The sequence below is a fragment of the Acartia tonsa genome, chromosome 7 (genome assembly GCF_053477335.1).
Source record: "Acartia tonsa isolate MP-2025a chromosome 7, ASM5347733v1, whole genome shotgun sequence".
In the NCBI taxonomy this organism is placed as follows: Eukaryota; Metazoa; Arthropoda; class Copepoda; order Calanoida; family Acartiidae; genus Acartia; species Acartia tonsa.
In genome coordinates, this window is record NC_137266.1 from 35,534,506 (window position 1) to 35,548,866 (window position 14,361).

A 14,361-nucleotide genomic window follows, 5' to 3' on the forward strand; every position below is an offset into this window, starting at 1 on the left:
CTACCAAAAATAGTGGTGGTCCATCCATATGGTTGCTGGGTAACAGGGGTAGGTCTGAGCTTAAAAATACTACCAAAAATAGTGGCGGCCCATCCATATTGCAGCTTGGTGGTAACAGCTGGGAGCAGCCAAGAGTAAAATGACTACATAGGGCTTGTGATGTGTGAAGAATATCAAAAAATATACCTATTATTTCAGTAGAATTAAACTTCTCCTAATTAACATTATAACTTTATTTCATGGACATATTACTGGTAACACTGTTTTAATTTCTAGATTTCACTGAAAACTACCAATAACGTCTGAAAACAGTTATCAACAGCCAAAAGTATATGTTGTAGATATAGCATGTGACATTTCTAGGGGTAGGTTTTTAACTTTTTATGGGGGTGTTGAGCTCTAAAATACTACCAATAATAGTGAGGCCCATCCATTTGGCCGCTGGGTAACAGTTACAGCTGAGCAGCAGCCGTTACCCTGATGCATATGGATGGGCCTTACTATTTTTGGAGAATATTAATATGCTTGACACCTATAAAAATTTACCCCACACATCACAAGCTACCTATGTCTTAAACTTTTACTTTTATTTGTTGATAACTGTTCTTAGCCAATTTCAGCTGTTTAACAACTAAATCAATACTGAAATATTCAATATTTGGTTATCCTTTAATAGTCCCAAAAAGTGCTAACAGCTGAGTCTTAAACAACGGTTTACTGCACAGCTGCAGCTGTTACCCAGCAACCATATGGATGGGCCACAACTATTTTTGGTAGTTTTTTTTGAGCTTAGCACCCATTAAAACATACCCCTTGACACGTCACAAGCCCTATGTACTCATTTTATTCTTGGCTGCTCCCAGCTGAGCTGCAGCTGTTACCAAGCTGCAATATCAGGATTATGGATGGGCCGCCACTATTTTTGATAGTATTTTTGAGCCCAGACATACCCCTGTTACCCAGCAACCATATGGATAGACCACCACTATTTTTGGTAGTAATTTGAGCTCAGCATTCATAAAAACCTACCCAGACACATCACAAGCCCTATCTATTCATTCTACCTTTGGCCACTCCCAGCTGAGCTGCAGCTGTTACCCGGCTGCCATATGGATGGGCCGTTACTATTTTTGGTAGTTTTTTTGAGCTTAGCACCCATAAAAACCTACCCATAGACACCTCACAATCCCTATCTATTCTTTCTACTCTTGGCCGCTCCCAGCTGACCTGCAGCTGTTACCCAGCCGCCATATGGATGGGCCGCCACTATTTTTGGTAGTATTTTTGAGCTTAGCACCCATAAAAACCTACCCCTAGACACGTCACAAGCCCTATCTACTCATTCTACTCTTGGCCGCTCCCAGCTGAGCTGCAGCTGTTACCCAGCTGCCATATGGATGGGCCGCCACTATTTTTGGTAGTATTTTTGAGCTCAGCACCCTTAAAAACCTACCCCTAGACACGTCACAAGCCCTATCTACTCATTCTACTCTTGGCCGCTCCCAGCTGAGCTGCAGCTGTTACCCAGCTGCCATATGGATGGGCCGCCACTATTTTTGGTAGTATTTTTGAGCTCAGCAGCCATAAAAACCTACCCCTAGATACGTCACAACCCATATCTACCCTTCATACTCTTGGCAGCGCCCAGCCGTTTTCAGCCGGTTCTAGCCGTTTAGCAGCTGGTACTAGAAATTTGAAAAATGGTTATTGCTATCATTTACCATGAATTAAACCCAAAATATGTTTTTAAAAGTTGATTCCTACGTAATTAATGATGAATTTGCCCTGAAAATAGGCAAAAAACGGCTAAACGGCTGAGCTGCCAGCCGCCAGCCGTTACTTTTCCAACTTTTTGTTCGATTTAGGGAAAATAGACCTACCAAGGATTACTCATGCAAAATTTCAGATCGAAATTCGAATTCTAAGTGCCATTTAATCACTGATTACGAGATGGTTGCATTAAAAAACCCCCCCTTTCTACCAAGTAGTCTTGAATATGTAAAGAAAGATTCTACCTAAACATATATTATGTGTAATAACAGATCATATTTAATATACAATTTAAGGTTGCACCTGTTGTTGCTGCTCCTGAACCTGCTGCCCCTACAGGACCTATGTCCTACAGGGACAGAGTTCTGGCCAGCCAGAAACCACCAGTACATCCTGCAGCCCCAGGTGCACAATATTTTATTTTATAGTATGTCTTCGAAACCGATTAATATCCGTTGGTTAGGAACCGGTTGTAATCCATACTGAGCCCTTGTTTGAGACACTTCACTTTCTGCTCTTTTTTTAGCGATTTGGCTGTTTTAATATTTCCGTCACTATTGGTTGATTTTTAAGGACACAATTGAATGTCGACAAAGGATCTTCGGAAATGGGAAATAGTTATTTAACCCCATCACCCCTCTATAGTTTTACTCTAATAATACAACCATAGTATGTGAAGTAACGTTCTTAGATTGCTGACCAATTCACACCACGTGCCTATATTAGATAAGTAAACATTAGATGTTGGATTAGTATTTCTAACCGAAGACCCCTACCCTGTCCTGACTAATAATATGGCATGTGTCCTTTAACCATGAGCAATACTTAAAAGTTTCATAGTTGCGTAGAATTAATTCTGATCTTTTAATTTGTATCAAAAATAAATTCCTTTTTAGCCAAGGACACGGCCTATCCCACAGCCCAGCCCGCCGCCCAACCGGCAATGCCAGCTACCGCCGTAAACAACACAGCAGCTGTCAACAACGGTGGGCCCGCCAAAAATTTCCGACCCCCACGCGAAACTAGCCGCGGCCGTTCTGCGGCTGGTGAAGTTAGAGGACCTCAGGGCGCTCCCGGAGCTCAACAACAGAGAGTTAATGACAGGTACAACAGTATCAACCTTCAGAGATCTTTTGTGATAAGATTATTGCCAATGAAATGATGTACATGCCCATTAAAATGACCAAGACATGTGAAATTTCTTATAAACACAGGGGTGTATATTCTACATGGGATCCCCTGCTCAGGGGGGGGGGGGATAAAAAATAAGTGGTTGGAGGGGGGAAAAATGTAAAAATTAAGAAAACTGAAAACTTTTTTCCATTCCCCCCCCCCCTCCTTGGTAAAAAAAAACTAAAAAAATGTGTGGTAGGAGGGATAAAACAAATAAATTATAGAGTTTCTTAAATATTTTTCCATTTTCGCCCCTACTTGGTGAGAAAAAACTAGGGGGGAAAAAATAAAAATTTTGTAGCAGGGGGAAAAAATAAATTTTGTGCAGAATATACACCCCTGTATAAACATAAAAAACATACATCCTATTAGGATCTTAAAGGATATGACAGTAGCCTATATAAGATGATTTTTTTCGAAATTTTTTCTCATTTAGAGGCAAGTTGGAAAAAACTAAATGATCCTTGAAATAATAGTTTTTATGAGAAAACCTCGTCCTAAGTAGCTTTAAACCTGTCCTTGAATAGGTTTCATACAAATAAGGGTTATTCTGTAATCTGAACCTTAATTAATATCTAGGTATGGACGTGAGGATGGAGAGGGTGGGCGCCAGAGGATGAGCAGCAACGCTGGAGACCAGTACCAGCTATTTGTTGGAAACCTGCCACACTCATGCACGGATCAGGACCTCAAGAATCTTTTCATGTCATACGGACCGGTAAGATTTTTCCAGCCTTTTCTTTAATTATGTAAATCAATCTTTCGGCCTCTTTTTTTGTCTTAAATTCTAAGGAACAAATGAAAGTTTTAGAAATTGAACGTTGCTTTATTGCAGAAATTATAAAAGTTACGTCATTATGAACACAGTGAAGGGTTGTTGAAATCCATCTGGTCCTAACATTACAGAAGGACAGACGCATACACTAATAGAGTAGCTTTGCTACTAGATATACATACGTCAAAAAGTTTTCATTTTTAAGACTTTAATTTTATGATATTTGCTTGATTTAGGTGCAAGATGTGCGCATTAATAACAAGAAGGGAAATCGTAGCACTCCAGGTATTAATAGAATTAAGCAAATGGAACTAAATAAGTAATGAAGTATAGACGTATGCACAAGAAAACTACCTCCCTAGGACCCTAATATAATTCTTAACTGACTTTTAATTTTGGAAAAAGTTTTGCTGACAAATCTAGAACCAATGAGGTTCCATTATTGAGTCAATTGTTTTTAACTGCTAATCCTTTCTCTTTAAGTTTTTTTTTATTTTAAACAGCGTTGTTACTATTTCATTTCGTCGGCCTTGTTGTATTTTTAGGTAGGGGAGACAACTCGTAAGATTTTTAATAAATATTATTTATAGGAGGAAAGCCTGGGTATCCAGTGCCGAACTATGGATTTGTCGTATTCGAGGATATTGCCAGCGTGGAGAAGGCTATGACCAGCCAGCCTATCATGCTCAATGGCACTCACAGGTCAGAGCTTCTTTTTATTTTATAAAATAGCCTAAAACCATTCATAACCTTAATATCTACTACCTTGGGATGGGTCTACTTAAAGCTTCCCCATAATGGAAAACCCTATTAGTTCATAAGTTATTAAGATTTTAAGCTTCAGACAAAGACCCTTACTACTTTATTTAATAGGATATATTTTTTCTGCGTATTATATTTATGTAAACCCACTTCTTATGTCTTTTTGAAATATAAGGCATCTAGTGTTCACTACTTCCACCAACTCAAAATTTTTTAATGTTTTCTCTGAATAACTATGGCATTGGGGACTTCTGATTTGAAGGTCCCCAAAAGGTGTTAGCCCGCATTCTGTCATTTGTATGACAGGACGTAAGTCTAAGTAAGTTAGGTAGCAAAAGGAATCTTTAAAAAATTAAGCCATCAGTTGTCATGAAAACTATTTATTTTTATTTTGGAGAGTAATATTATCAACTAGCATTTAGGGTCTAGAAAAATAGTTCATATCCATTCTTGAATCTGAATATAGAATATCACAGGGCCTATATTAGACTTAACTAAAATAGAAAACCCAATAGGTTTCAGTAGTTACTATGATTCTAAACTTCAGACAAAAACCATTACTACTTTATTTGATTTTAGCATTGTATTATAACTTTTTAAACCGGTTTTCATTACAGCTGAAATGACTCGGCTTTGCTCGTAGTCAAAATAGAAAATACCTTTATATTACTTTTCAATAGGTATGCAAAAGTTGATCGGTCGTTTAGTAATGCGCGTTGTGATAGAACAAACATTTTTTACAACGTTTGTATGTAGGTATGTGTTGGTTAAAATTCATTGAATATATCTGAAGTTTTAGCTTTATGAATACACTAATACTGAAAGTTCAATGTCCACACCCTCTATTTATTTAGTTCTGACAGGGAAATTAATTAAACAATGATTTCATTTTAGTTCAGTTATGTACCCAAACTTACCTTTATTTGAGAGAAATAGAAATACGAAAGTGTTTCAACTTTTTAGTTTATGCTGTTCATTTAGCAAAATTGGTACTTTTTTAATACTGGTATTATGCCTCTCGTGTCATTTAAGAGGCAGGTGGTATCGGCCCACAACATTAAATCTTCCTAAATAAATAAATCCATCCTGGGATCTAAAAGAAGCTTCTCTGTAAGGGGGGATGGGAGGTGTATTTTCCGTGTAATAAATGCTATGTAAAACGATTTTTTTTGCAGAGAATCTTTTTAATAACATTACGGGGGGGGGGAAGGTAGGGGATGGAGGAGAAATTATTGATCAATGCTCATAATGGTCAAATTGTCTTTTGTGATCTCATAAACCTTTTTTCTGCTAGATTATTTCAACACTTTTACCAGAAGTTGAAGAAATCAACAATTCAACCTGGCTTTGTCTATTTCTAAATTCTTTATTTAGTCTATCAATACAATACTAGATATAATGTATATTTATAGGGTTGAATTGAACTTTCAGTTTAACCTAGTTTTAGGAAAAGAGAACTTGGAAATTTTAGATTAGAGCTCGCTCCTCATGAATAGAGGCGAATAGAGAAATATTTAAATTTAAAGCATTTTTAGCGTAAAAAAGCGCTAACGCCGAAGCCCAAAAATCGTTATATTTCGACTTAAATAGCTTTCCTTTTTACAAAGCAACTTGGCTCTATTCCTGGTAGGGTTTGTGCTATTTTCATTAAGATCTAAAAACATTAAATAAAGAACTAATCACAAATGAAAAGATATTTGAAATATTTTGTTTATTCAAAAGGTTGACAGTAAAAATTCAATACATCAATATTTAGATTGATTCTGTTCAGACCTTGGAATATCCTTATACTAAAGTAACAGGATGTCTGTGTGTCTGTCTGTGTGTCTGTCTGTGTGTCTGTGTGTACCGAAGGATCTCGCTAACCGCTGAACCGATCGGGTTCTCCTTAACAGGGTAGCTTCTCATAAGTCCCGGGAAGGTTTATAACTATTTTGGGGGAGGGTACCACCACCCTCCCAAGAGAAATGACAAAAAAATCGAAATTTTAAAAAAATTAGGGGAGACTTCAACGTCAAATAAAGAGGTATCGTCATAAAAATTAACTTTAACAAACAAAAACATTTAAAGTGCCACTAGAGGCCTCTAGGGGCGTAGCCGCTAGTTTATACATAAACTGTTGGAAACTTATTTTACAATTTGTTTGGCAGTGTTTTAAACAGACAAGGAAAATACAAACAATAAAACTCAGACTTTTTATAATAGCGAAGCTTTTCTATATGAGGATCCACAGGATTATTTTTAAGATGATTTTTTTTTGTTGAAAAAACGTGGTCTCAAATGATTCCAAATCGCCTAATTTTGCGAGAAATGTAAAATAATGGAAAATGGCACCGCCATTTTTTTTATGAAAGATGCCAAAACTTGAGTTTGTTATTGACTCAACCAAAAAGATAAAATACAATTATCTTTAAACCATAGGGAGTAGAACCCAAAATAAACTTTATGGTATTTCGTATTACGGGACGCCACAAATCCCCCACCCCTAATTTTTATCTTCCATTGTCTTATCCCTGAAGATCCCTGCTCTAAATATATTTCAATATAAAAACAACATTGAAAAGAATAAAATACAGATAAATCTTTGAATAGGATAAAAAGTTAATTTACTTGATCTAATAATGGTCACTGAGGGATAAACTGAATACCTTTTTCATGATTTATTATCCTTTATTATTTTTACAGACAGGATAGTATTTTATCCAGGGATAATTTATGTACATCCCAATGATAAAACACAAAATTTCTCCCTCTGTAGATTACAATTAGTGGTTGAAATGATTGGACACTCAACTTTCTAGAACCAATCAAAATTCAATAGTCCCCAAAGTTGTTGAGATAACGAATAAGAAACCATTATTATAAAACCTTGGACTAGTGTTTAATCAACAGCCCAATGTTCCCTCCCACCCTGTATTTTATCTCTAAATCTAGGTACAACTAAATATTTTTCTTTATGGAAGACTTAAAAAAAATTTGATTGTCTATGTAAATGTTGGTTTTTGGTACTTTAACAGTACTTTATTATTCACTAGCGGCTTCGCCCTAGTCTCTAGGGGCTGTGCCCCAAGAGAAAATTTTTAAAATTTATGCGAGTATGGGAATCCTTACATCTTCTATTATTTATACCTAGCCGAAAAAATTACGAATGAATCTCCAATCCCAGCTGAAAAAATTGCGAATGAGTCGCCATTTTTCGCGATTAAATAGCGAATTCGCAAAATAAATGCAAAAAAAAGTCTATTAAAAGGGGGGGGGGGTTGGGTTGGGGGTGTCCTAACCTCCCCCTCCCCCCCCCCCAAAAAAAAAATAGCCTAAAACCACCACATGACCAGTAGGTATATTCCATGAAGAATAGAATCCAATCGGTTCAGGGGTTACCGAGATCTTAAGGAACGGACGGACGGACAGACAGACATCACTTTACTTTGTATTATAGATAGAGTAGGATGAGACTCGTATGTTTAGCAATTAGAGCCAGTTCAAGCTAGGCACTATGTTTCATGGGAGCTTAAAAATAATCAACTTTTCTTTTGTAACTTACACGTTCCTTATTAATTTAATAAAATTAACTTTCTGCTTTAAACCTCTTTATGACGTTTGTTCATATAAAAAATAAGAATTCTTAAAATGCTGAGCTATGTGATCTACCGCATTTTCTGAGACTTACATTGTATTGAGTTAGCACTTTTATCTTTTAAATATGTAGGAATAAAAAAATTCATAATATTTTATAATATTATTCGATGACCATTCAAAAGTAAACCCTTAATTAAACCTCAAAAATTATTATGTATTTCATCGGACAGAAAATAGAAATGATATGCGCAAAATAATATTTCGGAATATCCCTTATACCATGGTTCAATTCCTTGCGAAAAAAAAGCATTTTTGCAAATATTTTATTCACCTTTTCATAAATGAGCTGAAGAATAGACATTGTCAGCATATAGTTCAGTCTGTAAGTGTAAGGTTTTTTTTTTAATGCAACCATCTCGTAATCAGTGAGCAAATGGCACTTAGAATTTGAATTTCCTATTTTCCCTAAATTGAACAAAAAGTTGGAGAAGTAACAGATAACGGCTGGCGGCTTAGCCGTTTTGCCATTTTTTGGATATCTTTATTGCAAATTAGTCACGAAACCTATCTCCACATACTCTTTTCCACTCCAAAACGCTATCAAACGGTTCTAGACGGTAGCTGTTGGTACTAGAAGTTTTAAAAATGGTTATTTTGCTATCATTTAACATGAATTAAACCAAAAATATGTTTTATAAAGTTGATTCCTACGTAATTTATGATGAATTTACCCTGAAAAAAGGCAAAAAAACGGCTAAACTGCTGAGCCGCCAGCCGTTACTTTTCCAACGTTTTGTTCGATTTAAGGAAAATAGACCTACCAAGGATTACTAATGCAAAAGTTCAGATCGAAATTCGAATTCTCTAAGTGCCATTTGCCAAGTAACAAAATCTGTTGTAAAGTAGTAAGGTTTCTTTAACCGTTAGTTCTCCAATTCAGGGAATCTTTATATAGGTCATTGCCCATTGGCTAGTTTTAGGCTAGTTTAACAAAATATAAAAGCCTGTAGATGGTTTTTGGCTATTTTTCTGTCCCATTCATATTAAACCAGACCCCTAGTTGCTAGAGTCGCAGCCTATAAATGAAAACAAAAATATCCTTGTGTTTTGAAGTAGGTATCATTTCAGTAAAAATAGTCTTTTGTGTATGTCAAAGAACCTTTTGAAAAAGTTAGGTTTAAGCTATTTTAGATTAGAATGAGTATCTTCTGGCAAGGCCTTGTTTAATTTACTTTTTTGTTCAGGTTGAACATTGAAGAGAAGAAATCCCGCGAGATGAAGAGAGGCGAGGGTGAGGGAGGTATGAGGGGTAAGGATGGCATGGACAGAATGGGGGGTGGTGGTGGCATGGGCGCCCCGTATGACCGCTCCCAGAGTGGCAGAGGAGAGAGAGGCAGCCAGGTGAGCTATTTTTTTTTTATCGTGCGAATTGTTATTTATCGCATCGTATTGTAGACAGCTTTTTGCGGATATTATGTAAAAATTCTAAGATTGTTAGCCCCGAAGTCCAGAGTTTATCAAAACTTTTATTAATTTTATGATATTTATTTTGATATTCGTGGAAAATCGTATGTAATACGATGCTATACATAATTTTTCAGTGTGACAGAGAGCCGGTTCTAATCGAGCGGATTTTAATCGGGTTTGAAGCTATACTGGAAAAAGTTACCTTTTCCACAAATAAATTTTTTTTTAATAGCATCAAGGACCTATAAAATGGTCTCCCCAATGTCTTAATAAAGGGGGGGGGGGGGTAATTCAATCATCTCGTGAGTCGTAATCAATGATTAAATGGCACTTCGAATTCGAATTTCGATCTGAAATTTTGCATGAATAATCCTTAGTAGGTCTATTTTCCCTAAATCGAACAAAAAGTTGGAAAAGTAACGGCTAACGACTGGCGTCTCAGCCGTTTTGCAATTTTTTGGATATCTTAAAAGCAAATTAGTCACGAAACCTATTTCCACATAATACATTTTGTTTCTTAAAAACCTTATCAAACGGTTATAGCCGGTAGCTGTTGGAACTAGAAATATATTAAATGGTTATTGCTATCATCTAACATTAATTAAACCAAAAATATGTTTTGAAAAGTTGATTTCTACGTAATTAATGATGAATTTGCCCTGAAAATAGGCAAAAAGCGGTTAAACGGCTGAGCCGCCAGCCGTTACTTTTCCAACTTTTTGTTCGATTTAGGTAAAATAGACCTACCAAGGATTACCCATGAAAAATTTCAGATCGAAATTCGAATTCTAAGTGCCATTTAATCATTAATTACGAGATGGTTGCATTAAACCCCCCCCCCCTTAGATAAGTATTCAGCCTGTCCTTTTTAATTTTTGAAAATGATGCTTTCAGAGCAGTTTTTCCTCAAAAGAAATATCCCTCTGCGTTTCATTAACTACCTGGATCTCCATTTTGAAGACATTTTTCGGTTGTTGCTTTATGCTCTTTTGTAGCTACTTGGCTGTGTTAGTATTCCCGACGCTATTGGCTTATTTTCACAGACCAATTGAAAGTCAAGGCACATGGTCCTTGGAGAGAGGACATGCAGTTATTAAACCCCTTTCTCCTCTAATGTAAAATCAACGTGTAATAATGTGTTGCTAAAATTGAACCTGTTTTCAGGATAACCTGCGCAGCGCTGGACACGTGGGCGGTGGACGCGGTGGTGGTGGGGGCGCAGGCAGTGACAGAGGAGGCAGGGGCATGGGTGGAGGTCGTGGAGGAGGCGGCGGAAGGGGCAGGGGAGACTTTGGCAACAGGGGCCGTGGTGGGGTAGACTCCAGGGGTAGCTTCAGAGGTGGGGGCGGGGGACAGCGCAACTAACTTTTTTTCATTTCTTTTCCAGCCGCCAAATTAATATCTGATGATCCTTTATCAAGCACAGTAAACCTCAAATGCTTAAATAAATAAAATTACAAAAAAAACATGTAACCAATTCCAGATCTAACCAAAAATTCATTGTTTTCTTCCTTCATAAATCGGCGGATGGTAACTTGTTTTTTAGACATTTTTGCTAACATTAACCACTTAGTGAAAGTGAAGGACTTGTGTTGAACTTGGTCGTGGAGTTCTGGAACGCGCAGATTTAGTGAACAGGAGGTGGCATTTGTGTTTAGACCGCGTTTGTTTGCGGATTCTTTTTCTGCATATGTGAAATAATATGTATTTAGTGCATTTATTACACTTTAAAACGCGTCAAACATGAACTCGACACCCAAGAACCTGCCCCCGAAAAGTCCTTTTTAACATAAACTTAACACAATTAAAGTAAAAAAAAGATAACTTAAAATCTACAAATGAGGAACAGAAAAAAAGTCCAGAGATTGAGTGATTCAGTTAGTTATTATTGGTTGATTTGTTTTAACCTCTTTTTTTTATAAATTGAAATAATTTGTAAGAATGTGTTGACACCTGGCGGACAAAATTTGGACTACAAATGTACTTATTATTAATTCTTGATATCTAAAGAAACCTTACTTACTGTATTATGTACATTAACAGAAAACCAGTTTTATCGCCTTGTGACTGATGTTTGTTTTTTTTATCAAAAACGAAAATGATATTTATGTTAATTTCTTTTTTTTTACGTTCTGTCCTCATTTCAATATTTCGCTGTAAACCCCCCATCGCTACCAAATCAGTTACTTCAAAGTCGAAAAAATGCATAAAAATCAAACAGTTTACTTTTTACACCTCTATTTAACATGTGGAAAAAGTTACTTAAATTTTTCTTTAAAAATTGGGTGTTCTGTACTGTACATACAATTTTGGCTATTCTACATTGATCTCATTTTCTAGCGTTTTTTCTAAATTTATACGGTGGCTGTGTAACTTATTTTTGGGAGAGTTTTTTTTAGAAGTTTTGAGTAATTTTTTGTTATCATAAAAATTGTTTGTTTTTAAGCGTTTTTTTGCGACTTTTGAAGTAAACCTCATCTCATTTCTTTTTATTTTACAGTAATATTGCATTAAGTAAAATTATTTTGAAAGAAACGTGAATTTTGAACAGCATTAAATTATTTTTTTCAAGGGAAGAAAAAGTAAGGCATAATATTTATTAAACTTACGTGCCGTTAGACTGTGTTATTTTTTTACAATGAAAGGAAGGTGAAAAATAATGTCAAAAATTGACCTAAAGTTAGTTTAAAAGGTGTGTCCAGGGCTGAGTTTGAAAGGTCTGTCTGTTTTTCACGTGATTCTAACATTTACAAAACGTTAAGGAGTGTAATTGTTAGAGTCGCTGAGTAATCTTTTTTTATACATGTTCTAAATCTTAATATTTTATTATTCTTTTTTCAAAAAAATACATAAAATCATAATCATTTGAAAAAGAATGTATAGTTTAAAAAGATTTTTGAACACCAACTTTTTTTAAATCCTAGTGTAAATGTGAGAAAGAAATAACCATAATCCCCAATACCCCTAAAAGCAACTATTCCTTATTTCCTCAGTTTTTTCTAAAAGTATTATTTTAGTTGATATAAAATGCTTGTTTTATTTCTCACAAGTGTTATTGTGGCGCTATTATATTTGTCGTTGTCTTCTTTGGCCTTAATAAGTGTTAGTTTTTTTTACAATAAATCATTTACTTTTTTGAATACCAGGATCTTTAGTTCTGTAAGCCTTTTAAAAAAAAATTAGGAATTTTATTTGTCAAAAGTATGATTTTCTAGCAATAATATTTTAACCTACAGAACTTTAAATCTAAGTATTTTAACTATATTATAAAATCTAGATATAAGAATTATTAATTTCATTATTTAAGCTAAAGAAAATTTGAAAAAATGTACATTAAGCTTTTGAGTGAAATTTGAAAGTCTTAAATTTAGATTTTACTTTAAAAAAAAACCTCGCATATAAAATACATCCTGTTTAACACACAAATCTTATCACACTATGAAACCATTTTGGAAACTAGAAACAGTTTAGTAAGCTTTACAACAACAGTAAAATAACAAGTTAGTTAAAAGTCCTTTTTTAAGCTTCTTAATTGTAATAGCATTTTTAGTTAATACTTTGCTTTTAAGGCAAAATTTGTACACAAAAAAATATTTAGATATTAAAGCCAACAGTTATTTTTACATCTAACCTTTTAGTAAAAAAAGTAGAAAATCTTTTAGATTTTAAATAAAAAATTAGGCAATATTTAAATCTTTAAATACATTAAAAATAACATTATAACAAATTTTGCTCTTTTTTTCTGCATAATCCAAGTTCATCTTTTTTGTTCTAGTCCTCTAGTTCTTTTTTTTCTTTGTTTCCTTTTTGATGATATTTCTTTAATAAAATCTTTATGGGAAACAAATCCTTTTAGAAAACAAAAAAAATATAAGGCATTGAAAAAACTAAATATTGAAATACCTCCCTTCATAATAACTGTCTCGCTCTCACCACATAAGAATTCAGAACTCAATATTAATGTGATTTCACTTCTGTGTTTATTATCTTTTTTCTTTTTTAATTTTTGTTGTATTATTATTTTCATTTCACACACACAAAAAAAACACATTATTAATAAACAAAAGAACACACTCATGTAATGTGAACTACCTTTTAAACGCCGATTTGTATCCTAAACATTAAGCAATTTACTTTTAGGTACACTGAAAGTTTATGTATTTAAGCTTAAGTGATCTTAATGTATTTTGTAAAATGTTTGGATATTATCGGCCCAATGTTGGCTGTTTCAGTTAAATTAACTAATAAATAAACACAATATAGTATTGTATAACAGTCTTAGTTTCTTTTAGCTGCGTAGCTACTCTTGTGTGGGTTATGTTCGTACGATCCAGAGAGAGAGAGGGGACAATAAGCTGTTTATTGCACTAGTCGTCAAAGTTATACAAATACGTTTTCAAATTCGTTTGTTAACTTGTGTTACTTGAATTTTTATTGGTTGGTTTATCGAGTCGAGTGTTCAAACGTTTCAACCACTATTAATCTTCAAAAGGGGTAATTTTTTGTTATCATTGGGATGTACATCAATTTTTCGGCCATTGTCTTATCCCGTTAGACCCCTGGTAGTTACATTGGAGACTTTACTAGCGATATATTTTCAGACCTTCGGTGTAGTTTTATCAATGACAAACAATCAGGGATAAGGGATGGGAAACCTGGCCGAAAATTAGGTCTCAGCCTCCTTTTAAAAGTGATGGGGCAACTTTTCTTTTTTGCCTATAAAATCAACTCATTTTCGCCAGTTCCTCATTGGCTGTAGGCCAATATCCAATAACCTGAATTTTGCTTTTAGCATTAACCAATTATTAATAACAAACGCGTCCCCCAGTTCATTA

The 14,361-nt window shown here is 34.9% G+C and overlaps 1 protein-coding gene across 22 annotated transcripts in view; it reads left to right on the forward strand.

Annotated features, from left to right (window-relative positions):
• rin (ras GTPase-activating protein-binding protein 2) overlaps nucleotides 1–13,796 on the forward strand; it is a 23,011-nt gene extending 9,215 nt beyond the window's left edge. Inside the window, exons 10-20 of one of the 22 annotated variants that reach the window (XM_080166085.1) lie at nucleotides 2,067–2,175; nucleotides 2,667–2,874; nucleotides 3,523–3,661; nucleotides 3,955–4,003; nucleotides 4,309–4,420; nucleotides 9,304–9,460; nucleotides 10,691–11,746; nucleotides 11,973–12,243; nucleotides 12,401–12,628; nucleotides 12,834–13,139; nucleotides 13,383–13,796. In XM_080166085.1, the coding sequence (XP_080022211.1) occupies nucleotides 2,067–2,175; nucleotides 2,667–2,874; nucleotides 3,523–3,661; nucleotides 3,955–4,003; nucleotides 4,309–4,420; nucleotides 9,304–9,460; nucleotides 10,691–10,891 (975 nt within the window). In that variant the 3' untranslated portion in view covers nucleotides 10,892–11,746; nucleotides 11,973–12,243; nucleotides 12,401–12,628; nucleotides 12,834–13,139; nucleotides 13,383–13,796. Of the gene's footprint in view, nucleotides 1–2,066; nucleotides 2,176–2,666; nucleotides 2,875–3,522; nucleotides 3,662–3,954; nucleotides 4,004–4,308; nucleotides 4,421–9,303; nucleotides 9,461–10,690; nucleotides 11,747–11,972; nucleotides 12,629–12,833; nucleotides 13,140–13,382 lie in introns of all 22 variants that reach the window. The other 21 variants (XM_080166086.1, XM_080166087.1, XM_080166089.1 and 18 more) reach the window with 21 other exon arrangements.
• The last annotated feature ends 565 nt before the right edge of the window (nucleotides 13,797–14,361 follow it).